Raw genomic sequence first — 26502 nt, forward strand, 5'->3', positions numbered from 1 at the left:
TGAAAACCATTTTAAAACTTGAATCCGAAGTTGGCTTCACTACCAAGGTACCAGCTGGTACCAGAGCCGACTTCAGATGTGGTGATAACAGATTTCAACTCACCCGAGCCCATACATTTGAATGCTTTATGGAGATAGATCTCCATACAGCATGCATATTAAGTTTTAGGCCTCATGCACACGACCGTTGTGTGCATCCGTGGCCGTTGTGCCGTTTTCCGTGATTTTCTGCGGACCCATTGACTTTCAATGGGTCCGTTGAAAACTCGGAAAATGCACCGTTTGTCATCCGCCTCCATGATCCGTGTATCCTGTCCGTCAATAAAATATGACCTGTCCTATTTTTTTTGATGGACAACGGTTCACGGACCCATTCAAGTCAATGGGTCAGTGAAAAAACACGGATGAACACAAGATTGGCATCCATGTCCGTGATCCGTGTCCGTAGGCTATTTTCATACAGACGGATCCGAATAACTTACATAATCCTACAGTTCCCTTCGTACATTTTGGGGGAGAGTTATCAAAATTGGTCTCAAGGAAAACTGGCTTAGTTGCCCATTGCAACCAATCAGATACCACTTTACGTTTTTCAAAGGAGCTCTGAAAAATTAAAGGTGGAATCTGATTGGTTGGTATGGGCAACTAAGCCAGTTTTCCTTTACCCTAGTTTTGAATAAAATCTCCCCCTAAATCTACACCCACATGGTGCTTTGAGTTAAATCTGGGAAATTTTTTGCCACCAGAAGACTGTTAACATATTGATACTGTTAAGGCTCCCATACACATCAAAGTACTTTATTGATGTAAAAATAACAACAGAGAAGACATGATTTTTTTGCTCATGCACCTAACATAGTAACATAGTAACATAGTAACATAGTACATAAGGCCGAAAAAAGACATTTGTCCATCCAGTTCGGCCTGTTATCCTGCAAGTTGATCCAGAGGAAGGCAAAAAACCCTGTGAGGTAGAAGCCAATTTTCTCCACTTTAGGGGAATAAAAAATTTCTTCCCGACTCCAATCAGAAAAACTCCCTGGATCAACGACCCCTCTCTAGTAGCTATAGCCTGTAATATTATTACGCTCTAGAAACACATCCAGGCCCCTCTTGAATTCCTTTATTGTACTCACCATCACCACCTCCTCAGGCAGAGAGTTCCATAGTCTCACTGCTCTTACCGTAAAGAATCCTCTTCTATGTTTGTGTACAAACCTTCTTTCCTCCAGACGCAGAGGATGTCCCCTCGTCACAGTCACAGTCCTGGGGATAAATAGCTGATGGGATAGATCTCTGTACTGACCCCTGATATATTTATACATATTAATTAGATCTCCCCTCAGTCGTCTTTTTTCTAAAGTGAATAACCCTAATTTTGATAATCTTTCAGGGTACTGTAGTTGCCCCATTCCAGTTATTACTTTAGTTGCCCTCCTCTGAACCCTCTCTAGCTCTGCTATGTCTGCCTTGTTTACAGGAGCCCAGAACTGTACACAGTACTCCATGTGTGGTCTGACTAGCGATTTGTAAAGTGGTAGGACTATGTTCATATCACGGGAATCTATGCCCCTTTTGATGCAACCCATTATCTTGTTGGCCTTGGCAGCAGCTGCCTGACACTGGTTTTTGCTGTTTAGTTTGCTGTTTATTAAAATTCCTAGATCCTTTTCCATGTCAGTGTTACCGAGTGTTTTACCATTTAGTATGTACGGGTGACTTGCATTTTTCCTTCCCATGTGCATAACTTTACATTTATCAGTGTTAAACCTCATCTGCCACTTATCTGCCCAAGCCTCCAATCTATCCAGATCCCTCTGTAGTAGTATAATGTCCTCTTCAGTGTAAATTACTTTACACAGTTTAGTGTCATCTGCGAAAATTGATACTTTACTATGCAAGCCTTCTACAAGATCATTAATAAATATATTGAAGAGAATAGGGCCCAATACTGACCCCTGAGGTACCCCACTAGTGACAGTGACCCAATCTGAATGTGTACCGTTAATAACCACCCTCTGTTTTCTATCACTCAGCCAGTTACTTACCCACATACAGATGTTTTCTCCCAGTCCGAGCATTCTCATTTTATATACTAACCTTTTATGCGGTACAGTGTCAAATGCTTTGGAGAAGTCCAGATATACGACATCCATTGATTTGCCGCTGTCAAGTCTAGAACTTACCTCCTCATAGAAACTGATTAAATTAGTTTGACATGACCGATCCCTCACGAAGCCATGCTGATATGGCGTTATTTGCTTATTTCCGTTGAGATGCTCTAATATAGCATCTCTCAGAAAACCTTCAAACAGTTTACCCACAACAGATGTTAAACTTACCGGCCTATAGTTTCCAGGCTCTGTTTTTGGCCCCTTTTTGAATATTGGCACCACATATGCCACGCGCCAATCCTGTGGGACATTCCCTGTCAGTATAGAGTCTGCAAATATCAGAAATAAGGGTCTGGCTATGACATTACTTAATTCCTTTAGGATACGGGGGTGTATGCCATCCGGTCCTGGCGATTTGTCTATTTTAATCTTTTTAAGCCGCTGATGTACTTCTTCCTGGGTCAGACAGGACACTTTTAATGGGGAATTTATTTTTGCATTCTGCATGTCATCTGACAATTTATTTTCCTCAGTGAATACATTGGAGAAAAAAATATTTAACAGCTTTGCTTTCTCCTCGTCGCTCTCTGCGACTCCCCCCTCATTACTCTTTAAAGGGCCAACACCTTCAGCTTTATACTTTTTAACATTTATATAATTGAAGAACATTTTAGGGTTGGTTTTACTCTCTTTGGCAATTAATCTCTCGGTCTCTAGTTTGGCCGCCTTTATTTGTTTTTTACATGTTCTATTTTTTTCCTTATAGTTTTTCAGTGCTTCCGTGCAACCCTCCTGTTTTAGTGTTTTATATGCTTTCTTTTTGTCATTTATTGCTTTCTTTACAGTTCTATTTATCCACATTGGTTTCTTTTTGTTCCTTAACCTTTTATTACCATACGGTATGTACCTCTGACAATGAGTTTTTAGGATGTTTTTAAAGATATCCCATTTTGTGTCTGTATTTGTGAGGACTTTGTCCCAGTTAGTTTGGCCTATGGCCTCTCTTAGTTGGCTAAATTTAGCTTTTTTGAAGTTTGGTTTTTTTGTTCCTCCCTGTAGAAACGCTCTTTTGAATGATAATTGGAAGGTTATTACTTTATGGTCACTATTTCCCAGGTGTCCCCCGACCTGCACGTCTGTTGTTCTGTCAGGTCTATTGGTTAATACTAAGTCCAGTATGGCCGTCCCTCTAGTCGGGTCCTGAACCAGTTGGGAGAGGTAATTGTCTTTGGTTATAGCCACGAACCTGTTTCCCTTATGAGATATACAAGTTTCAGTTTCCCAGTCTATATCTGGGTAGTTGAAGTCCCCCATAATAACCACCTCATTATGATTTGCCGCCTCGTCTATCTCTGTTAGTAGTAGATTTTCTGTGGACTCTGGTATATTAGGTGGTTTATAGTAAACTCCTATTAGTAATTTATTGTTGTTTTTAGCTCCATGTATCTCCACCCATAGTGACTCCACATGTTCATGTCCCTCACTTATATCTTCTCGGACTGTGGGCTTTAGACAGGACTTTATATAAAGGCAGACCCCTCCCCCTCTCCGGTTTTGACGATCCTTTCTAAACAGACTGTAACCTTGTACATTAACTGCCCAGTCATAGCTATCATCCAGCCATGTCTCAGTTATTCCCACTATGTCATAGTCCTCCTCACACATCACTAATTCCAGTTCACCAGTTTTATTAGTCAGGCTTCTGGCATTAGTATACATACATTTGAGAGGTTTATCTATATTTTTTACCCTACACCTTTCCTTCTGAATTGTTCTAGTCCCTCCTTCCATTCCTCCCCCATTCTTATTACCTTGCACCCGGTCTCTATCTGCACTATCTTCCCCTCCTATAACGTAATTACCCTCCCCCCCAGTCCCTAGTTTAAACACTCCTCCAACCTTCTAGCCATCTTTCTCCCCAGCACAGCTGCCCCTTCCCCATTGAGGTGCAGCCCGTCCCTACGATAGAGCCTGTTGCCGATAGAAAAATCGTCCCAGTTCTCCAGGAACCCAAACCACTCCATCCTACACCAGTTCTTGAGCCACTTGTTAATCTCCCTAATCTCCCATTGCCTTTCTTGTGTGGCTCGTGGTACAGGCAGTATTTCGGAAAATACTACCTTAGAGGTCCTTGCCCTCAGCTTTTGACCTAAATCCCTGAAATCATTTTTAAGGACTCTCCACCTACCTCTAACTTTGTCATTGGTTCCGATATGGACCATGACCGCTGGATCGTCTCCAGCCCCTCCTAGTAATCTGTCAACCCGATCCGCGATGTGTCGAACTCTAGCGCCAGGAAGACAGCACACTGTTCGGCGATCACGGTCTTTGTGACAGATTTCCCTATCTGTTCCCCTAATAATGGAGTCTCCCACTACCAGCACCTGTCTGGCCTGCCCTGCTCTCCTGGTTCCCTGCTTACTGGAGCTGACATTCCCCTGACTGGCAGAGGAAGTGTCTTGCTGCAGCAGTGCCGTCCCCGGACTGACATCCCCCTCATCTGCCAAACGTGCAAACTTGTTGGGGTGTGTCAGATCAGGGCTAGCCTCCCTGGCACTCTTCCCTCTACCCCGCTTTCTAACTTTTACCCAGCTAGCTACCTCACTTTCCTCAGCCTCCTCTCTGTCACCCTCCCCCTCATCTACCCCAAAGAGTGCTTGCTCGGTGAGAACCAAACTCTTTTGCAAATTATCAATGCCTCTCAGTGTTGCAACTTGCCCATTTAGAGACTCGATCTGCGACACCTGACGTCTTTTCTGTTGTTACTTTTGATCCAATAAAGTATCAAGGATTTTTTAATACGCTAGATATACCATTTTTTTTCTTCTCCTGGGAAATAAGTCACTGCCAGACACTTCTGTCCCCCTTTTGAAAGCACAAGCATGCTGGATTGAAAAGCTATAGGATAAACAAGCACTTAGCTGACAATTATAGTAGGTATATGGGTTTTTGCCCATATACTCTGAATGTACACTCTTATTAAACTATTTAGGGCACAGATACCTATATCATTATTTCATTGATTGTATGTAGTCTTTGTATAATGGAAAAAACATTATAATAAATCCGCTATGTCATTAGAAAGATTAGTACAAAAGTAAGTTACAAAGGAATGGCGTAAAGAAACAATAAAGCCCCTAACTAGAGCTTAACTCAGAAAATAACTAGAAAACCTATAAAAGGCCACTGAGAACTACTAAGCTAAGTAGTTCTCAGTGTCCTTTTACAGGTTTTCTATGTCATTAGAAAACAACTTCATTTCACGTCGAGTTCAAGTTCTGGTTCATTATATAAAAACAGCTTAATAACCTTAATACTGGTTTACCATATGAACACATGCATAAATACAAGAATAAATGTCTCTTTGCAGGAGGTGACAAACATTTTTTAACATTTGTTGCAGTTACATTTTCCTAGTAGATCTTATTAATTTCACACACATAGGATATTTTTTTCCAGCTGGTCCAGTCAATGATAAGTATTCCTGACAGATTTACTTGTTAAAGTGCCAGTTCTAATGTACTTATATGAAAGGTATGATTAAGGAATACTTACTTCCAATATATTATGCAATCATCTACTGAGTACATAAGACAGTAAAATAAATCAATACACTTTAGGTAATGACTCATATCCTGTATGAACCATGAGGGACATTTATCAAGACTGGCATTTTTCACTCTGATCTTGATTCCCCCTGTGCAGCAGGAAGATGCACTACATTTATGTAGAGACTCAGGCTTCTCATACATTTGTCTCATCCTCCGGTAGGCCATGCAAAGGGGCGGACTGGGAATTTAAAGTGGCCATGGAAAAAATACAAGAAGTGGCCCCATTTTGTAGTTAGGTCCAAACTGATGAAAGGCAGGGCTAGAAATACCATATTGTGGCACATTATGCCACCTCAACAGCCCATGTCACAGCCCATCACAAAATACTGCCAGCAGCACAAAATACATCCCCAAAAACATTCACTAGCCGGCCATGAGGAGGGCCCTGTAAGGTCTATGGACAATCCGACCTGGCCATGCAACAGCCTAAACTCTATCACAGCCTCCTAGCTGCTGTAGATTCCTGTCAAATGCCAGAAAACTAGTGTGAATTAATATAAATATACTGGCCCTGCCCTGCTCCCACACCATAGCCCCTTTTCTCACCACTTTTGAAAAGTGGCGACAAGGGCCAAAAGTCACAAATTTTGCTGCAAAACTGGCATGCAAGAAATCCCCCTGGGAAGTCAGTGCCATATAGGTGCTTGACCCTAACACACACACTAGGGTCAATTTTATGGGAAGCCAACTTGTATATTTTTTTGGAGTGTGGGAAGAAGGAGAACATAAAAAACTTCATGCAGCTGTTGTCCCTGGTCAAATTTAAACCCAAGACCCCGGTGGCACCAGGAGCCCTGTAGGAACTGAAAGTTGAGCTCTGATTGGTTGCTATGGGCAACTAAGAGATATTTACTATTAGGCAGTTTGATTTGGTGATATTGGATGGGTCGCCCTGTATAACGTGTAATATTATTACACTCCAGAAATACATCCAGGTTCCACTTGAAAACTTTACTGAGTTCACCATTACCACCTCCTCAGGCAGAGAGTTCCATAGTCTCACTGCTCTTACCATAAAGAATCCCCTTCTATGTTGATGTAGAAACTTTATTTCTTATAGACGCAGATGATGTCCCCTTGTCACAGTCCTAGGTATAAATAGATGATGGGAGAGATCTCTGTACTGCCCCCTGACATACTGAATTTTTACATAATTATTAGATCTCACCCTCAGTCGAATAATCCTAATTCTGATAATTTTTAAGAGTACTGTAGTCCACCCATTCTAGTCCAAACTTTAGTTTCCTTCTCCAAAGCCTCTGCAGCTCTGTTATGTCTGCCTTGTTCACAGGAGCCCAGGACTGTACACTTTACTCCATGTGAGGTCTGACTAGTGATTTGTAAAGTGGCAGGACTATGTTTTCATCATGGGCATCTATGTCCCTTTTGATGCAACCCATGATCTTATTGGCCTTTGCAGTAGCTGACTGGCATTGGTTTCTATATTTACATTTGTTGTTCACTAAAAGTACTAAGTTCTTTTCCATCTCAGTGTTACCCAGTGTTTTACCATTTAGTATGCACGAGTGACTGTTAAACCTCATCTGCCACCTTTCTGCCCAAACCTTCAATAGGTTGGGGTTAGGTTAAGATTCGTATCCAAATATGGATTGTGCAAACAAAACTGTTCAGCCCTCACGGAAACTTCATTTTGAACCCTTAAACTTCTTTAAAACATATCTTTAGATTCTTATAAGAAACATAAGTAAGAACCAGCTACAAACCAATTTTTGTTCTTTTATCCATAACATAACTTTGAATATTGTGCAAATTTTTTCTAATGATGTTATTTATGCTATTTTTTCTAGATGGCCTTAATGCAGACAGCATCAAACAGTCATCTCAACATCTGAACAGCCGGTGGACAGACCTCTGTCAGTTACTGAGCGAGAAACTTTCCTGGCTGGAATATCAAAATAGCATCATTGCCTTTTACTCCCAGTTACAACAATTGGAACAGGCAGCAATTACAGCTGAACACTGGCTAAAAGCACAAACAACAGCCTCCGAAACAGGAGCAGTCAAAACCCAGTTACAAAAATGCAAGGTAAGCTATATTATATGCTATTGTAAAGTTCTGTTTCACATAATTCGCATAAATATTCACTTCAGGTCATGTGACCAATGAGCATGATCTCACATGGCCTAGGGAAAGATGCAACACCACTATTGCAAGCTTCGGTAGCTTTTCAAGCAGTTGAATGACAGGGGTCCTAGGTGTCGGACTCCCGCCGATACTGATGACCTATAAAGAGGATAGGTCATCAGTAAAAATATCTTGGAAAACCCCTTTAATTAAGAATTTAGAAAAAACACCATTGCTTGTTTTTAAACATTGAACATATGTCATAGTTTACCATAAAAATAATCACTAATAGCCATTACTTATATGGACAAAGGATATGCTGTCTAGTGAGGTTTGTATGCATGCAGATATTTGAATCACACTAACTTATTAATGACCAGAGAATTTTGGTCATAAATGACAAGACCGTTTTTAGTATTTTTGGACATGTAGTGTTATAACAAAACTTTTCCATTAGGCTACCAAACATAGGCAGATTAGAATATGGCTGTTTTTTGGCCAAAGAACCAAGTCTTCACAGATATCTCATGAAGGGAGACTGCCACAGTTTGCATAGGGTAGTACAGGGTCCTAAACAGCATCAAAAAATTATATATTATTATAGAGGCTCACCCGTCTATTGATATGGATATAGTGCTCTTATCATATTGGCCACTGATGGAGTAAGCTAACACTCCGAAACGCGTCTGGTTTATGCTATACCTGCATACCCAAAGACCCACGCTGGCAATCCATGGATAAAGTCTAAAATGATGTTTAATCTAATCAAGAGACAAATGCGGTGTTGAACGCATATTCCTCCTCCCAGTATCTCATTAACAAAGAGCAGGACCGAACGAGCAAAGCCGGCACACGGAAGACGCCAGGCTCTGAAACTCCTGAGCCTCGTGGTATGCCATGAATGAACCTCCAGGATCCCAGGTTGCACAGTCAGGAGAGAAGGTATCGCACCTAGCACTCTCTGCAAAGACTAGGTAATATACAGTATATCTTGCAACTCACCGCCACGTGGGACGCCACGTTAAAGCGGTAGGTAGATACTCTGTTCTAATGACAATAACATTTACCTGAGAACGGATACCTCGTTGAAACACATGACATTAATTATTACACTGTTGCATAAGAATCTACACAGTGTATTCACATCTAAACCATTGACTGGACATTAAGTATTATAAACCCTTGTGGATACAAAGCATGATTAATTTCTGCAGTTACTTTGGGGTTGATCACTAATTCTAGACACTCCATAGGTGTTTTGACAACGTGGTTACTGACTCTTCTTCGCTTACTAACTATCACAGTGGACTAAGGAGAATGTTTATGCAACATCTATGAATGATCATATATAGAAGTTAAGGAAATACTATATATTGTTTGGTTTCGTTACCACCACGGTGGTTATTGCAGTAGTGGTATGTGCTGTGTGGCTGACGGACAACTGGATATTGTACCAGCCATCTGAGAGCCTGTCGTCCACACACTACACACAATAAATTAATATTGAGAGTGGTTATAAATATTTGTATTTTTATCTTTCATTTTTATTTTTATGAATCAGCTTTGATAGGTACTGTATGTCCTCGCTACTACTACTTGCTTAATAAATCGAGTTTTTGGTCTCAGAGTGTTGAGTGCCTATCACAATTATATCTTTTTAGGGTCCTAGACAGATTTAAGGAAAACAATGAGGCCCTTCTCTAAAGGGCAGCATAAAGTAGTAAAAGCCATATTGATTTCAGCGGTGAAGTGAATGTAATATAGCTTCGGAGAACTTTTAGTTATTTTTTTTGCAGTATAATAGCAGCAGCGAGAGACAAAAGTACTGATATATTAGTGAGGTTCAGGATACCCCCACCGTTAAATCAGCATTTCTGCCTCTACTTAATGCTGCCCTAAGAGACAGCTCCGTAAAGGGACTGATAGTTTCCCTTAAAAACTACCATTAGTGTTGAGCGAATCAAAGTATCCAAAGTGAAATTTGATTCAAGTTTCAGGAAAAATTTGATTCACTGCAAAGCTAAATTTCCTCATGCTTCCTGGTAACTAATCAATTTTCCCTGAAATGGTGAGAAAAAAACATACTCACCTTATCAATTTGCGTGCAAAGAGGCCGCCGTGGCCATCTTAATTGAAGATACCGCTTAAAATCTCACGCGTGACGTTTATGAAGATGGCCGTGGCGGCCTCTATGCAATCAAATGGATAAGGTGAATATATTTTTTTTACCAGATTAACCGCTGATCTCAGATGTTGCAATCAGTAATGAACGCGGCATCTAATGAGTTCAATTATTGGGAGCGGCGTAGATCCCCGTCATTGCGCCTGCTAAATACAAATAAATATGCTTAGTGGTGAAGTAATTTGTCACTAAGCGAATGTCTTTGTGAAATTCAGCACAGCAGCCCACTTGAATTTTTCATACCTTTGCTCATCTCTAAGGCAACTTTCACACTAGCGGCACGGACCTCCAGCAGCTGTTCCGTCGGGTGAACGGCCTGTTGGATCCACTATTCTAAGTGGCCCCATAGAACATAACTTTAGAGGATGGCTGCGCATGTGCAGTGCGCCCTTCACCACCTTTCCCCGCTCCGTTCTCAATGTAGATGTGGGTCTCAGAGGTGGGACACGCACCTATAAGACAATGGGGGCATATTTTAGCGATTAGAGATGGCCTTGCGGTTCGCCCAGCGGTCGTTTCGCGGCGAACTTTGCGTGTTCGCGATTCGCCGAACATGCGAACATATGGAGAAATTTGCGCCCGCCATATTCTTTTACATTATGAAGAACTGTGACCCATGACACATCCATCAGGTGGTACAGGACAGCCAATTGAGACATTTCAGCACATGGACATACCTCCTACCTTATAAATAAACCTGATCTGGACGCCATTTTACATTCAGTGTTTTGCCAGTGTAGGGAGAGGTTGCTGTGTGGATCAGGGACAGGCTGTTAGGGACACCAAACGCTAGCTAATAGGGCCACAAAAGTCCTTTTAAGGACTAGTATAGGTGTGCTATCTATATGTGTGATACACAGAGGGGTGCGATATACTTATACTTTTATAATGAGTCAAAAACACATAGATCTATATAGTGATCACCTGTAAGTCAGGGGCCTAGGGGCTTACTAGGGCCATTTTTATATAGGGTAAGGTTCCGGACGGGTTCGCTCTTATCAGGCGGGTGGTCTGTGGTTAGGCTATCAGGGCCAGAATAGCACCCCCCTGTCGGGCAATATCAGGGACAGTTCTTTGCCCACCCTGTCCTTCAATACCACATCATCATCTAGTCCAGGGATAGATGGTTTTTGCTTTCCCTCCGGGATTCATGGATGTGCACTAGAAACCCCCGGATTATGGTAGGACATATGGTTTCTGATTTAGTGCCGCCGAGCACTTGTTATTGCCTACCACATCTATGCTTTTTGCTTAAAGGGGTTCTGCACTTTGTTTTAACTGATGATCTATCCTCTGGATAGATCATCAGCATCTGATCTGCGGGGGTCTGACACCCGGGACCCGCGCCGATCAGCTGTTTGAGAAGGCAGCGGCGCTTCAGCAGCGCCGCGGCCTTCTCGCTGTTTACCACTGGCCCAGTGATGTCACGACTAGTATCAACTAGCGTGGGCGGGGCTAAGCTCTGTTCACTTGAATGGAGCTTAGCCCCGCCCACGCTAGTTGATACTAGTCGTGACGTCACTGGGCGAGCGGTAAACAGTGAGAAGGCTGCGCCGCTGCTGGAGCGCCGCTGCCTTCTCAAACAGCTGATCGGTGTGGGTCCTGAGTGTCGGACCCCTGCCGATCAGATGCTGATGATCTATCCAGAGGATAGATCATCAGTTAAAACAAAGTGCAGAACCCCTTTAACTTTAATAATTAAATTTATTTTCATTTTTAAGGATATCTTTTCCATTCACACGTCCGCAAAATGGGTCCGCATCCATTCCGCAATTTTGCGGAACGGGTGCAGACCCATTCATGTTCAATGGGGCCGGAATGTGCTGTCTGCATCCGCATTTGCGGATCCGCACTTCCGCATCTGTGCTTCCGTTTCCGCCAAAAAATAGAACATGTCCTATTCTTGTCCGCAATTGCAGACAAGATTAGGCATTTTCTATTATAGTGCCGGCGATATGCGGTCCACAAATGGCGGAATGCACATTGCCGGTGTCCGTGTTTTGTGGATCCGCAAAACACTTACGGACGTGTGAATGAACCCTCATAGTAAAATTATTAAAGGTTACGTTTTATCTTTATGTACAGTATATTCTAAGGGATTGCCTTCCTTGTACAATGTTATAATATACTTTCTATGTTAGAAAGTATATTATAGTGCATTTGTATTGTGCGGCAGTTGTGCGTGGTTCTGCTGCGATACTGCAGGTATATAGAGGGACAAGCGTTATTGGAACAAATAATTTCTACTGGTGCGATATACCAGACGCCTCCCCCAAAAAACTGATTGAAGCGGGGTGTTATATACCAATATACTTTCTTTATAGTGCATTTGGGTACTGTATAGTGCATTTGGGCATGCGCGTACGCGAAAATTATATTGCCGATATTTCGCATTGAAAAAAATAATAAATGGAGATCGCAAATTCGAATAATACATCTGGTATGTCACTGTCCATGTTGTGGGACTATTTGTGCACTTCTAGTAATTATTTCTTGGCTGCAAATATGAGCTGAAGGTTTTTCAGGTTCGCCTGCCATTAAAATGAATGGGACCCGCCGCAAACTTGCAGTTCGCGAACATTTGATCGCGTTCGCGTGATCGCGAACCGTCCCGGCAGATGTTCGTCCATCACTATTAGCGATATGCCCCCCATTGTCTGTGATGGGAAACCCCTTAAAGCACGCCACCCAATTTATCACTTTGTGTAAATGAAACTGTCTGCTTTACAAACTATGAAATATGCAAAATTACGATTTTGTGAACTATAATTGGTGCTTCTAAAGGGTTATTGTTGAAATGTTCACTACACCAAGAAACGACTCGTTCGTCGCTCAATCGTACCAATCATCTACTCGGGTAAAGGTGCCTTAAGAAGAAAGCACACAGCCAAGATAAAGGTATTATAGAAATAACAGAATTGCGCATTTAACAGGCTGGCTTCATGCCACAATACAGAAAAAAATTTAGGCTATACTTCCGTATACAGAGCTGTGTGAGGGCTTGTTTTCTTGTGGGAAATTTTAGTTTTTATTGGTACCATTTTAGGGTACATAAAGTAGGAGGATAGGTCTGATTCCTGGTACCCAGCCAATCAGCTTGAAAAGGAGAGCACTGCCTCCTTTTAAAGATTACACCGCGAGTCATCTCACTTGCAGTAGTGAAGCAGTGTACTTATTAGTGCTCGTTCCATTCAAATAAATGAAGCAAGCACTAGTAATTACACTGTGCCTCCAAGACAATGCACAGTATAATCTTAAAGAGGCAATAGTGCTTCAAACAGCTGATTGACAGGGGTGCCAGGAATCAGACCCCCATGATCAGATATCAGTTACTTATCCTGAAGATGGTTCATCAATATGTACTGTCTGCACAACCTGTTTAATATTTTTTATATTTATTTATTTTACGTCTATTTTTACGGACTTGAACATGTTATCATTCCATCTCTTTTACTATAGACTGGAATAGTTTACTATTTGAAGTCTATGGAGATTGTCAGTCTTCCTATTAAGCTTATTAGAAGGTTTACAATGGCAGGCCCTGGAGTCATCGTAAGGCGTTATGGGGAGGGGCAGAATCTGTTTTAAAAGGTAGCCATCTCCCTCAGATGGCATGGTTGCTATTGACTGCATTATCTGGGGGATAAAGTGTCCGTGATCCGAGATATGTTTGATTACAGACAGTTTTCACAGGTATCAGCTGTGGTGCCCATCTCATGGGTAGGTCCCATCTTTAAACTCCCAACATCCAGAATACATGCATGGCGGATATTGCAAAGGAACATTATCAGTGTTTCATCATTGCTATAAGATTTATGCTGCCCATAAAAGTTAATAATTCCTTAAAATTTAAGTGAGCCTTGTCCTGCATAAATGCTACAGTACAGTATATTGTTGCCTTTTGTGTCAAAGCAAGCCACAGTTTATTGTGCTGCAAAGAAGGCTTAAAGAAGGAAGGCTGGTAGCGTTAGTCATATATCCTGAAAATGAACAAAGTAATGGCTCCAGAGATCAGTCTTATGACATATCTGTAAGACTGTTTTACAGTTTGGAATAAACTTTAAATTATAGCGCTTTCATGAACTTCACGATCAGTGGCACAGATCCAGTCATAGAAACTTATTGGTAGGATAACTTTGGCAGCAAGTCTATTGGTGTATATCTCTGAAATCTCTGCTGTGCTTGTAAAATTCTTGACATACAACTATATTAGTCACCAACTGCTTTAGACAAATGCACAGAAAGGGGGCTGGAAATAGGGAAATAGGTTGTACTTTTATGTTGTCCTGACAATGTGCATCAGTTATTTTTGTTGTTTTAAACTGCTTAGGATTAAAGAATGGACTTGATGGACCTGTGCTATATACATATATATATATATAATTATTTTATATAGCATTTTAACTGAGCAGGTAGTGTATGCCTTTTCAATCACTTTTTAATTGTTCGATTGTGAAGTGAAGCAACTTAAGAGTGTTGCCGAGGCTCATATAAGTCCGTGTTTTTTTGTTTAACCCCTTAAGGACCTGCGTTGTACATGCAGGGCACAGATGTCTATGATTTAAGGACCAGCACCGTACCTGTACAGCGCTGTGATCGGGCGGGTGCAGGAGATGCGCCCGCCGGATGCGCAGCAGGGGTCCAGCAGTCACTGATAGCCGGGCCCCTGCTACATGCGCCAGCATCGGTGAAATCACCGATTCCGGTGCATTAACCCTTGATATGCTGCGGTCAGCGCTGACAACGGCACGTGCGATGTGTGGAGGGAGGGAGAGAGCTACCATCGGGTCCCCGAGCTGCTATGACGGGGACCTTAGGCATCATGGCTGCCTTCCGGGAGCGCCTGTGAGATCCAGCCCCCTGGATCTCATAGGCAAGCAGGCTATAAGTGTATGACAGTCTGTAATACACTTACAGCCAATGCATCACAATACAAAAGTATTGTGATGCATTGTAAAGAGGATTAGACCCCCCTCAAAAAAAAAATACTGTAAAAAAATTTTTTTTTAAACGGTGTCAAAAGCAATTTTTTCACCTTGCATCACAAAAAGTGTAATAGCAAGCGATCAAAAAGTCATATGCACCCCAAAATAGTGCCATTCTAACCGCCACCTCATCCAGCAAAAAATTATACCCTACCTAAGACAATCACCCAAAACATAAAATAACTATGGCCTATGGCTCTCTGAATATGGAGACACTAAAACATGATTTTCTTTTTGTTTCAGAAATTATATTATTGTGAATGATATTATAAACTTAAATCAATAAAAAAAAGTAGACATATTCGGTATTGCCACATTCGTATCGACCGGCTCTATAAAATTATCATATGACCTACCTAACCCCTCAAATGAACACCATAAAAAAATGTAAATAAAAACTGTGCTAAAAAACTATTTTTTTATCACCTTACATCACTAAAAGTGCAACTTCAAGCTATCAAAAAGGCGTATGCCCCTCAAAATAGTACCAATCTATTCATCACCTCATCCCGCAAAAAATAAGCCCCTACCTAAGACAATCGCCCAAAAAAAATAAAAATATGGCTCTCAGAATATGGACACAATTAAATATTATTACTTTTTGTTTTAAAAATGCTGTTATTGTGTAAAACCTAAGTAAATAAAAAAATTATATATATTAGGTATCACCGCGTAAGATCCTACTGTATAAAACTATCACATGACCTAACCCCTCAGATGAACACCGTAAAAAAAAAAAAAAAACGGTGTTAAAAAAGCCATTTTTTGTCACCTTAAATCACAAAAAGTGTAATAGCAAGAGATCAGAAATTCATACACACCCCACAATAGTACCAATCAAACCGTCATCTCATACCGAAAAAAAATGAGCCACTACATAAGACAGTCGCCCAAAAAAATAAAAAAAACAACGGCTTTCGGAATGTGGAGACACAAAAAAATATTTTTTTTTTAAAAATGCTTTATTATATAAAACTGATACAAACAACAACAACAAAAAATTGGTATTGTCGCGTCCGCAACAATCTGCTCTATAAAAATACCACATGTTCTAACCTGTCAGATGAACGTTGTAAATACCAAAAAATAAAAGCCGTGCCAAAACAGCTATTTTTTTGTTACCTTGCCTCACAAAAAGTGTAAAATAGAGTAACTAAAAATCATATGTACCCTAAAATAGTACCAATGAAACTGCCACCTAATTCTGTAGTTTCCAAAATGGGGTCACTTTTTTGGAGTTTCTACTTTAGGGGTGCTTCAGGGGAGGCTTCAAATGGGACATGGTGTCAAAAATCAGTCCAGCAAAATCTGACTTTCAAAAACCATATGGCGTTCCTTTTCTTCCGTATAGAAGTTTACGACCAAATATGGAGTGTTTCTATAAACTACAGGAAAATGGCAATAAATATTGAGTTTTGTTTGGTTGTTAACCCTTGCTTTGTTAGCTGAATTTTTTTTTATAAAATGGAAGATCTGCCATAAAAGTGAAATTCAGAAATTTTATCTCCATTTTCCATTAATTCTTGTGCAACACCTAAAGGGTTTACAAAGTTTGTAAAATCTGTTTTGAATACCTCGAGGGGTGTAGTTTCCAAAATGAGGTCACTTTTTGGGAGTTTCTACTCTAGAGGTGCTACAGGGGGTCTTCAAATGTGACATGTCAACTTAAAATTATCCCAGTGAAATCTGCCTTCCAAAAACCATATGGTATTCCTTTCCTTCTGCGCCCTGCCATGTGCCTGTACAGCAGTTTACGACCACATATGGGATGTTTCTGTAAACTACAGAATCAGGGCAATAAATATTAAGTTTTGTTTGGCTGTTAACCCTTGTTTTGTTACTGAAAAAAAATTGATTAAAATGGAAAATCTGCCAAAAAAGTGAAATTCAGAAATTTGATTTCCATTTTCCATTAATTATTGTGGAACACCTAAGAGGTTAACAACGTTTATAAAATCAGTTTTGAATACCTTGAGGGGTGGTTTCTATTATGTAAGACTCACAAAGTGACTTCAGACCTGAACTGGTCCTTAAAAAATGGGATTTGGAAATTTTCAGAAAAATTTCAAGATTTGCTGCAAAACTTCTAAGCCTTTTAATATCCCCAAAAAATAAAATGGCATTCACAAAATGATCCAGTCATGAAGTAGACATATGAGGAATGTAAAGTAATAACTATTTTTGGAGGTATTAAAAAGTATTATAAAAGTAGAGAAATTTTAATTTGGAAATTTGCTAATGTTTCCAAATTTTGGGTTAATTTGGTATATTGTTTTATAAATAAAAATGAAATTTTGGACTTTACCACTGTCATGAATTACAATATGCAACGAGAAAACAATCTCAGAATAGCCTGGATAAGTAAAAGCGTTTTAAAGTTATCACCACATAAAGTGACACATGTCAGATTTGCAAAAAATGGCCTTGTTGACCATATCCAATTTACTGTAATGTGTGATAACCTGTGCAGAACTTCCTTTTTTCAAAGGAACTGCAGATTAGTGATGGACGAACATTGTCAGGGATGGTTCGCGTTCACGATCAAATGTTCACAAACTGCCCGTTGGCGGCAGGTCCCATTGACTTTAATGGCAGGCGAACCTGAAAAACCTTCAGGTCATATTTGCAGCCACCAAATACTTACTAAAAGTGCACAAATAGTCCCACAACATGGAAAGTGACATACCAGAGGGGGATCATTGGCAAAAATTCTCACAAATAATATGCATTTTAATCAGGGGCCATTTTTATGCGTCCTAAAGGGAAACTCTCAAAAATGTTAATTTTTTTTTATTTTAGGCCACGGGAGTACAGGCCCCAAAAATTAGGCATTTACCTGACAGAAAAGAACTTGTGATGATGTGGCTGAAGGTAGATTAGGCGGTCACTGGATAAAAAAATTTACGTAGGCCACTGGAGTACAGGCCCGAAACATTAGGCATTCACCTGACAGAAAAGAACTTGTGATTATATGGCTGGAGGTACATTAGGTGGTCACTGAAAAAAAAAAATACTGTACACTAGTAAAGTCCCCAAAAATTTGACATTCACCTGACAGAAAAGAACTTGCGATGATGTGACTGGAGGTACATTCGGCGGTTACCAGATTAAAATTGGGTGGGGGGGGGGGGGCGGATGGAGGGTATCCTGCGATGCGTCTAACATTGAAGTGGGGAACCGAGTGAAGTTGGAGGGGGATGATACTTGGAGAATTTAGGATTAATTAATGATCACAAGAATATTTACATGGAATGTTCGGGGTTTAGGGGAGAAGGTAAAAAGACAGGCGGTACTAGACCTGATAAGGAGACATCTGCCAGCTATTGTCTGTTTGGTTGAAACTCATTTCTCACAGGAGAAGACTCCCCAACTCGGGGGGAGGTGGGCTACACAGGTCTACAATTCAACATATACTACTTACTCTAGAGGAGTTACAGTATTGATCCACAAACAGATTAACTTTCTATGCCTTGCATCCTCTATGGATAAACAGGGGAGATATGTTTTTTTTTTATGGTAGGCTTGATGGAAAGTTATGTATTTTGGCGTTTATCTATATTCCCCCTCCATTTTTTCAGACAGGTACTGAACTGTTTGTGGATCAGTGGCCTGATTGTTTGGTGATAGTCTATGGGGATTTCAATTGCGTGATGAATCCAGAGGTAGAAAGGATTTCCGGTGGTGGGATTGGGTCTTCCCCGCTCCAGGGATCCCCCTTGGAGCATTTTTGCCAAGAGGTGGGCCTTGTGGATGTCTGGGAATATCAATTTAGAGAAAAGAGAGCGTTTTCCTGCATTAGTAAATCTGGAAGTTCTATGTCTAGAATTGACCTGACCCTGATAAATAAAGGTTATTTAAATTGTGCTAGACGTATGAAATACGAGGCCAGATCCGTTTCAGACTATGTCCCCTTCTCAGTAGAGCTATGTATGGCAGGGAATGATTTTAAAGTGAAACCTCCATTTAGATTGAACCCCCACTGGCTATTGATAATAGATAACCATAATCAGATAGAAGACTAAATCATCTCTTTCTGGGATAGGAATTATGTCTCAGCTAAATCTCAGTATATTTGGGATGCGTTTAAAGCATTTATGAGAGGGATCTTTATTAGTAAAATTGCAAATTTGAGTAAGCAGTATGTGATGAAGGAGAAAGAATTAGAGGAAGCAGCCGCTGAAGGAATGGCTAGACATGCTAAGGGAAAAGGAGATGAAGATAGAGACATTATGCAGGTGACAATCCAGGCTCTTTCTGACTTTCTTCTGGATAAAGCACAACAGAAGCTGTTCTTTAGAGGACAAAAATATTTCTCGGAGGCAGGTCATCCTGGGAAGATACTGGCTAGAATAATTGCAAGCCAGGATCCAAAAAAAAGAGATTTGGAGTATACGTATGCCGGACGGCACGATTGTGGAAGATCAGGAGGGAATATTAGAAGTATTTATAAAATATTTCAGCGAACTGTCTGAATCAGAGAGTGTCCTCTCAGAGGCAGAGATTGACTCGTACTTGGACTCTATTTCCCTTCCGGTTCTTACAGATGGGCAAAAGGAACGATTGGAGATGGATTTGTCTCCCCACGAGATAGAAGATGCAATGAAGGCCTGTTCAGGTAATTCTGCCCTCCGGACCGGATGGACTCCCATATGAGTTCTGTCGTAAATACTGGGAGATTGTTTTTCCCCAATTGGGGAGAACACTCTCTGATTCAATAAAAGAGGGAGTTCTCCCAGAAACAATGACAGAGGCTGTGATAATAGTAATATTAAAGAAGGGTAAGGACCCTAGTGAGGTGGGATCCTACAGACCGATCTCCCTCCTTAATACAGATGTTAAACTTTATTCTAAAATTTTAGCTACGAGGCTATCCAGTGTTATGACATCAATTGTACATCCAGATCAAAATGGTTTTATCCCCAATAAAGGGACCCATTATAATTGACATCGTCTTTTTGCTAATATACAGACCTCGGGCGGTCCTTCTCGATCTATTTTGTCTATAGATGTGTCTAAGGTGTTTGATAGAGTTGAGTGGGGGTTCCTATGGAGAGTGCTTCATAGGATGGGCTTTGGCCCTAGGTTTATTAACATGGTAAAACTTCTTTATAGATCCCCTACTGCAAGATTAAATATAAATGGGCGCTTTACAAGAAGTTTTCCCATGACTAGGGGAACTCGCCAGGGATGTCCACTCTCTCCTCTTTTATTTGATATCTATGTCGAACCTTTGGCTGCCAGGGTTAGACAAGATCCGAGGATATTAGGGTTCGGGGTATTGGGAACGGAAGACCGTATTTACTTATATGCTGATGATATTTTATTCTATGTTCAACAGACAAAACTTACTCTTTTAACCATTATGGAAACGATAAACTCTTTTTGACAAGCCTCAGGTCTGGATGTAAATTGGGATAAAACCATGATTATGCCATTAGATACAACAATGACGCCCTTAGATCAATTAGTATTTCCCAAGGATAGCCCACTGAACACTTTGAAAATTGCCAATTCTTTTGAGTATCTCGGTATTACAGTCTCCCCTAGGGTAGAAGACTTTATTCCGCTCAATTTGATGCCATTGATAAATAAGTTAAGGTTAAAAATAACAACTTGGCTTTGTTTACCTTTATCAAAGGCTGATGGTGATTCTTCCTCAGTTACGCTATCTCTTTAGGAATTCTCCAGTTTGAATAGGTATTTTAAGTTGATTGAAAGAATTATTAACGATCTATTCTGGGGCAGAAAACGGGTTAGACTTAAATTAGAATATTGGTATAAGCCCCTGGAGAGTGGAGGAGTTAATCTCCCCTGTTTTAAGGGTTATTTTTTAGCTGCACAGTTTTGTTTTTTTCGTGAATGGAAGGATAGCCCACTTTGCAGGGACTTAGTTAACAGATCTCCATATGATAATTTTTTTACCCTCTTGGAGTCTGATCAATTGATCAACTCCGATAGGGAATTTAGATTAGCCAGGAATCTTTATGTGAAGTCATGGCAGGCTATTAGAGTATGGTGTGGAGTGAAAGGTTCACTAGGATGTACTCCTTTATGGTATAATCATCACTTTAAAACTTTAGACACAGTAGTTAAGGAACAATATTGGCAAAAAAGTAATATTGTATATTTGACACAGGCAGTAAGTAATGGAGATATTATTTCTTTTGTAGAATAATCACAGAGAGAAAAAGCACAGAAACTATCATGGTTTCAGTATTTACAGTTAAGATCAGCACTCTTGAGTATGCAGGAAAAAAATGGACACTTTAGCACAATTTAATGAGTGGTTAGGGAATTTAGATCAGTAGATGAAGATTTCACACTTTTATAAAAATGTATTAATAACTCGATGGAGATGCTTCTTCTCCTGGCCAGACGACTTGGAAAAATTAGTGTCCAATGATCCATTTGGATGACACGCAGAAGGTAACTCTGAATTTAAAATTGGTTTCACATAATTTTAACCACGTGGTGGTGCAGTTTAATATTCTACATAGACTTTACGTTACACCTATCTGGCTTAATAGATGTGGGATTAGGAAAAATTCTAATTGTCCTAGGTGTGATCTCCCTGAAGCGGACTATCTCCATATGTTTTGGTTCTGTGCAGAGCTGAAACAGTATTGGGGAGTTATTCATAAATATATTGAAGGGAAACTGAAGGTGTGGGTCCCTTTTATTGCTGAATGTTGGGTACTAGGTGAGCTGGCCAAGGTGAGCTGTCAGCAATATAAAAAAAATCTTCTACTCAAGATAATGTTTTTGGCACGTCTTATGATAGCACGTTCCTGGTTTTCGCGAAAGAGTCCCACTATGAATACATGGATAAATCTAGTGAATATTACTGTATAAGCAGAGAAACATGGAGAAAAAATGGATTGGAATCTGGGGAGACTGGAATCCATAGAACTTCCAATCCTCACTTGTCACCACTCTTCTCGGTCTTAGAACTGAGGACTGGCGGTGAACGTAGACGCATTGCAGGGGGGGTAAGGGGGGTTTGTGGGGGGGTAAGGGGGGTTTGTGGGGGGGATAAAGGGGGGAGAAAAAAAAAGATAAATGTTGCTAATGTTATTTTTATATAACGTGTATTGCCCGATGATCAATAAAGAAAAAAAAAAAAGTAACCTTTCAGGCTACCAAAGAGTCCTTTTTCAAGCTGGAACATATCACACACTTGTTAATGTGGAGACATGTGATGTCCATGATGCAAGAAGTAAGAAAGGTGTCATTTTGTCTGTGAAGAGCAGAGCAGAAGAAAAGATCCATAAGTTAAAGGAGAAACAGGAGACCCTATTAGCCAGAGTCTCGCAGCTAGAGCAGCAGTGCACCCAACAGGAACAAGGGATTTCAAGACTCCAGACTTTATTACAGAAAAACAACATATTCCCCGAGCCTTACAACCCAGCCACTGCTTGAAATTAATAAGTGGATTGTTACTTTCCTTGAAAGTATCTATTTTGAAAGATTTTTTTAATAGAGGTTGTGTTTGTGTAACATGAGTGCAGTGCAAAGAAAGATTTTAGGTAATTTGTTAATGTTTAATCTCTCACAGTATAAAACATACATCTTTAATCACATTCAAAATTAAGTATGAAAATATTAATTATTTTATTATTATTGGAATAAAATGAAGCATGATGGACCAGCCCAAAAAAAAAAAAAAGATAAAAATTTTACTGTAGGAAACCTAGGATCTCATTTGCAACTCTAACTAAACCCAAACATTTAGGAGGAATTGGCCTCCCAGATCCTGAGAAATATATGAAAGCTATACACTTATGTAGACTAGTGGATTGGCTTAGACCCCACAAGCAAAAGCAATGGTTAGCCCTGGAGAACGTATACTTTCCATCTACCCTCAGGGCCCTGTTGTTGGCGGATAGACCACTTCCTGCTCGAGCTTCCATACCTAATCCGATAATTTGTACTACTATCAAGGTATGGGAGTGGTTTTCCGCCAATTATCGGGTCCTAACCCTACCTTCTCCTTTATTACAAGTAAAAGATATAATATCACTTGCTCCTAGAGAGCTAAAAGACTCTTCCCCTATTGAAATCAGGTCCCTCAACAAACCAATATTGGAATTGTTGGACAGGGATGGGTGTATTCTGCCTGATACGCTTCTTTTGGAATCGTTAAACCTTTCCTCCTCCAACAATTCACTCATTAATTATATAAAGAAAGACCTTCGCTCATGGGCAAAAGCACTCGATATCCAAAAAACTACAGATTGGCTTGAAAACTTACTTTCTACTAACAAATATCCTCCTAAGCTTATATCTACTATGTACAAACGAATAAACCTCCCTCCCACGAATGCCAAACCTGCTTTCATTGGCCTATGGGAAAGAGATTTGAAGAGAAACTTCTCACAAAAGGAAGTAATCAAACTCTGCACTTGTCACGGATGGTGTACAGGAAACAAGACAATGCAATATAATCAATGACTCACTGGATCCACAACTAAGGAACAAAAGGGAGAGCCCTGCATGGACCTGGCAGACTCTCCCTGACTGCTCAGCCTATGCGAACACCCCAAAGGTGAATGGTCGCATATCCACGTACCTCGACTATCTAACACCTGAAGACCCTACAATAGTGAGTGGACACGACCACCGGCTCCCTACACAGACACGGAGGGAGTCAGGGTCACCTGGATCCAGCAGACAGAAAATCACAAATACATATACAGCACTTATCTTGCAGTTCCCGACTGGGAACTAGGAACAGCATGCACACACACTCCAGGAAGTTGTATAAGCCGCACACTACTGCATTATGGGGAGGAATTTAAAGGGAAGCAATCAGTCCAACTGCATGACAGCTGAGATAGGCTAACGAGATGAGGAACTGAAACCAAAACAAAGAAAACTCAAGGAGGAGGTTCTGAACGGTATCTGTCAGAGCTTCTCAGCTGTCTGGTTGTGACAGCACTATTCCCCATAAACTCTCCCGTTGTGTGCATGTTCAGGAAAACGGGTACAAAGTACTGTCACGATGGTACAAAACCCCAGACAAAATCTCAAAATTTTTCCCAAGTGTTCCAGATCGCTTCTGGAGATGCGAGGAAATGAAAGGAACATTACTGAATGGTGGAAGGCCGTCTTTCAGATCAGTAACATGGTTTGTATGTCTACTTTCCCATGCACCTCTGAAATTGCTTTACTCTCATTTGGCATCCGTGGTCGTGGCGTTCCTCTGAAACCCCAAAGATTGAACATTGGCTCAACAAAGTTGACCAAATTTATCGACTTGAAGAGCTATCCCACTGGGAATTAAATTCTAGGTCCACTTTTCTATCTATCTGGTCCCATTGGAAAGAATATAGACACTTTATTTGACACATTTCACTTAATATAAATGTTTCTAAGTAAACTTGACTGACTTCCCATACCCTCTCTTCCCTCCCTCCCTTTTTCCTTCTTTCTTCCCCCTTTTTCCTTTCCTTTTTCTACTCTTCTTGAAATCAATGTTTACTTCTATGTTCAAAATGTAATACCTTACATAAGATTACCTGTATTCACAATGTAAACTATCATTTGATGGTGATCTATTCTCATTCTTGTATTCTATACCACCATAAAACAATAAAAATTGTTAAATAAAAAAAAAAAAATTACTGTAGGCCACTGGAGTAGAGGCCCCAAAAATTAGGCATTCACATAACAGAAAAGGCCTTTTATGCTGCTGTATGTACATAGGACAAGGACCATTCTTTGTTCTGGGTGGTGGCGGATATGTGTGGACTGGCATGAGGAAATTCAATTACACATGGTTACCACAGGTGTTGAATTCCTCCGAGATCCATGCCTCATTCATTTTTAGAAATGTGAAGTAGTCCACACTGTTGTGAGCTTATCGGTCACAATCCCCCCTGCTGCGCTTAACGTCCTTTCAGAAAGGACACTCGACCATGGGCAAGCCAAGCGTTCCATGGCAAATTGTGCCAACTCTGGCCACAGGTCAAGCATGAACACCCAGTAGTCCAGGGGTTCCTCGCTTCTCAGAGCGTCCACATCGGCCGTTTACCTGATGTAGTCGGACACCTGTCGGTCTAGGCGTTCCCTGAGGCTGGACCCGGAGGGCTGCTGCCGATGGGTTGGCTGCAAGAATGATCTCATATCCGAAGTGACCAAAACATCCTCAAACCGCCCTCTTCTTGCAGGCGCGGTAAGGATTGGTGCCCACACCTGTTTCGCTGTGGGTGGAAATTCCTCTGCTTGCGCCCTCAACAGCAGAATGCAGCATCTTTTGCAGTAAGGCCTGGCAATGCTGCATTCTGCCAGTCCTATGTGATGCTGGTAAGTGGTAACATGTCCACCATTTTGTGTTTGTACCAGGGGTCAAAGTACGTTGCCACCCAGTACTGGTCCTTGCCCATAATGGTTTTTATACGGGAGTCCCTCTTTAAACACTGGAACATGAAGGCCACCATTTGCACTAAATTCAAAGCGGTGGAGCGCCTTGGCTCCTGCTTATCGCACAGTAGAATGTCATCCTCGGTCTCCACCCCCCAGCAACGGACAACACCAGGGATCCCCAAAAAGTTTAAAGTCCCCCTCAAAGCCTGCTCTTCTTGCTCCTCCTCCTCATCCTCCCCCCAGCCACCATCATCCTCCTCTGACTCCTCTTCAGACTCCTGCTGACTTGTCTCAGATGGAGTAGCCCCCCCTGGGAATTCATTCAGCATTGCGACTTCCTCATCTTCCAGCTCCTGCTCCTCGACAGCTTGATCAATGACACAATGCCATGCACGCTCCAGAAAGTAGGCGCAAAGTACATTGTCACTGATGGTGCCCTGGCTGCGACTGAGCAGTTTGGTGATCTCATCAAATGGCCGCAGAAGTCTGCATGTATCGAGCTTGAGCAGCCACTGGCGTGGTGAAAATAAGCCGAGCTCCCCAGAACCTGTCCTGCTGCAGAGTTCGTACAGGTAGTCGTTAACCGCATGTTTCTGTTGGAGCAGCTTATCAAGCATATACAAGTTGGAGTTCCAGCGTGTCGGGCTGTCACAAATCAGACGTCTGACGGGCAGGTGGTGTCGCCGCTAAACGTTAGCAAGGCGAGCCATGGCCGTGTAAGATCTTCTAAAATGTCCAGAGATTTTCCGGGCCTACCGCAAGACGTCCTGGACCATGGGGTATTTGGCAACAAATCGCTGCATGACTAAGTTCAGGGCTTGTGACATGCACGGCACGTGTGTCATTTTGCCCTGTTTCAGCACGCTCAGCAGATTGGCATCGTTGTCGCACACCACTTTGCCAACTGTCAAATTGAGCGGAGTTAGCCACTGATTGGCCTGTGACCGCAGAGCTGAAAGCAGTGCAGGACCGGTGTGGCTCTTGGCTTCCAGGCACAACAGCCTCAACAGAATATGGCAATGTTTCACCTGGAACGTTAAATAGGTTCTGGGGATCTTGGGGGCACAGAGGAAGAGGCGGTAGCAGTGAAAAAGGAGGAGTCAGCTGAGGAGGAGACAGAGGATGGAGTAGGAGGAGGAGAAAAAGAGGCAGGCCTACA

At 41.3% G+C, this 26502-nt stretch overlaps 1 protein-coding gene across 1 annotated transcript in view; it reads left to right on the plus strand.

Annotated features, from left to right (window-relative positions):
- Nucleotides 1-26502, plus strand: part of DMD (dystrophin) — a 3443536-nt gene that overhangs the window by 1422263 nt on the left and 1994771 nt on the right. Inside the window, 1 exon segment of the mRNA XM_040424996.1 lies at nt 7534-7772. Within this exon segment, the coding sequence (XP_040280930.1) occupies nt 7534-7772 (239 nt within the window).

This window comes from Bufo bufo, chromosome 3, assembly GCF_905171765.1.
Source record: "Bufo bufo chromosome 3, aBufBuf1.1, whole genome shotgun sequence".
Taxonomy (NCBI): Eukaryota; Metazoa; Chordata; class Amphibia; order Anura; family Bufonidae; genus Bufo; species Bufo bufo.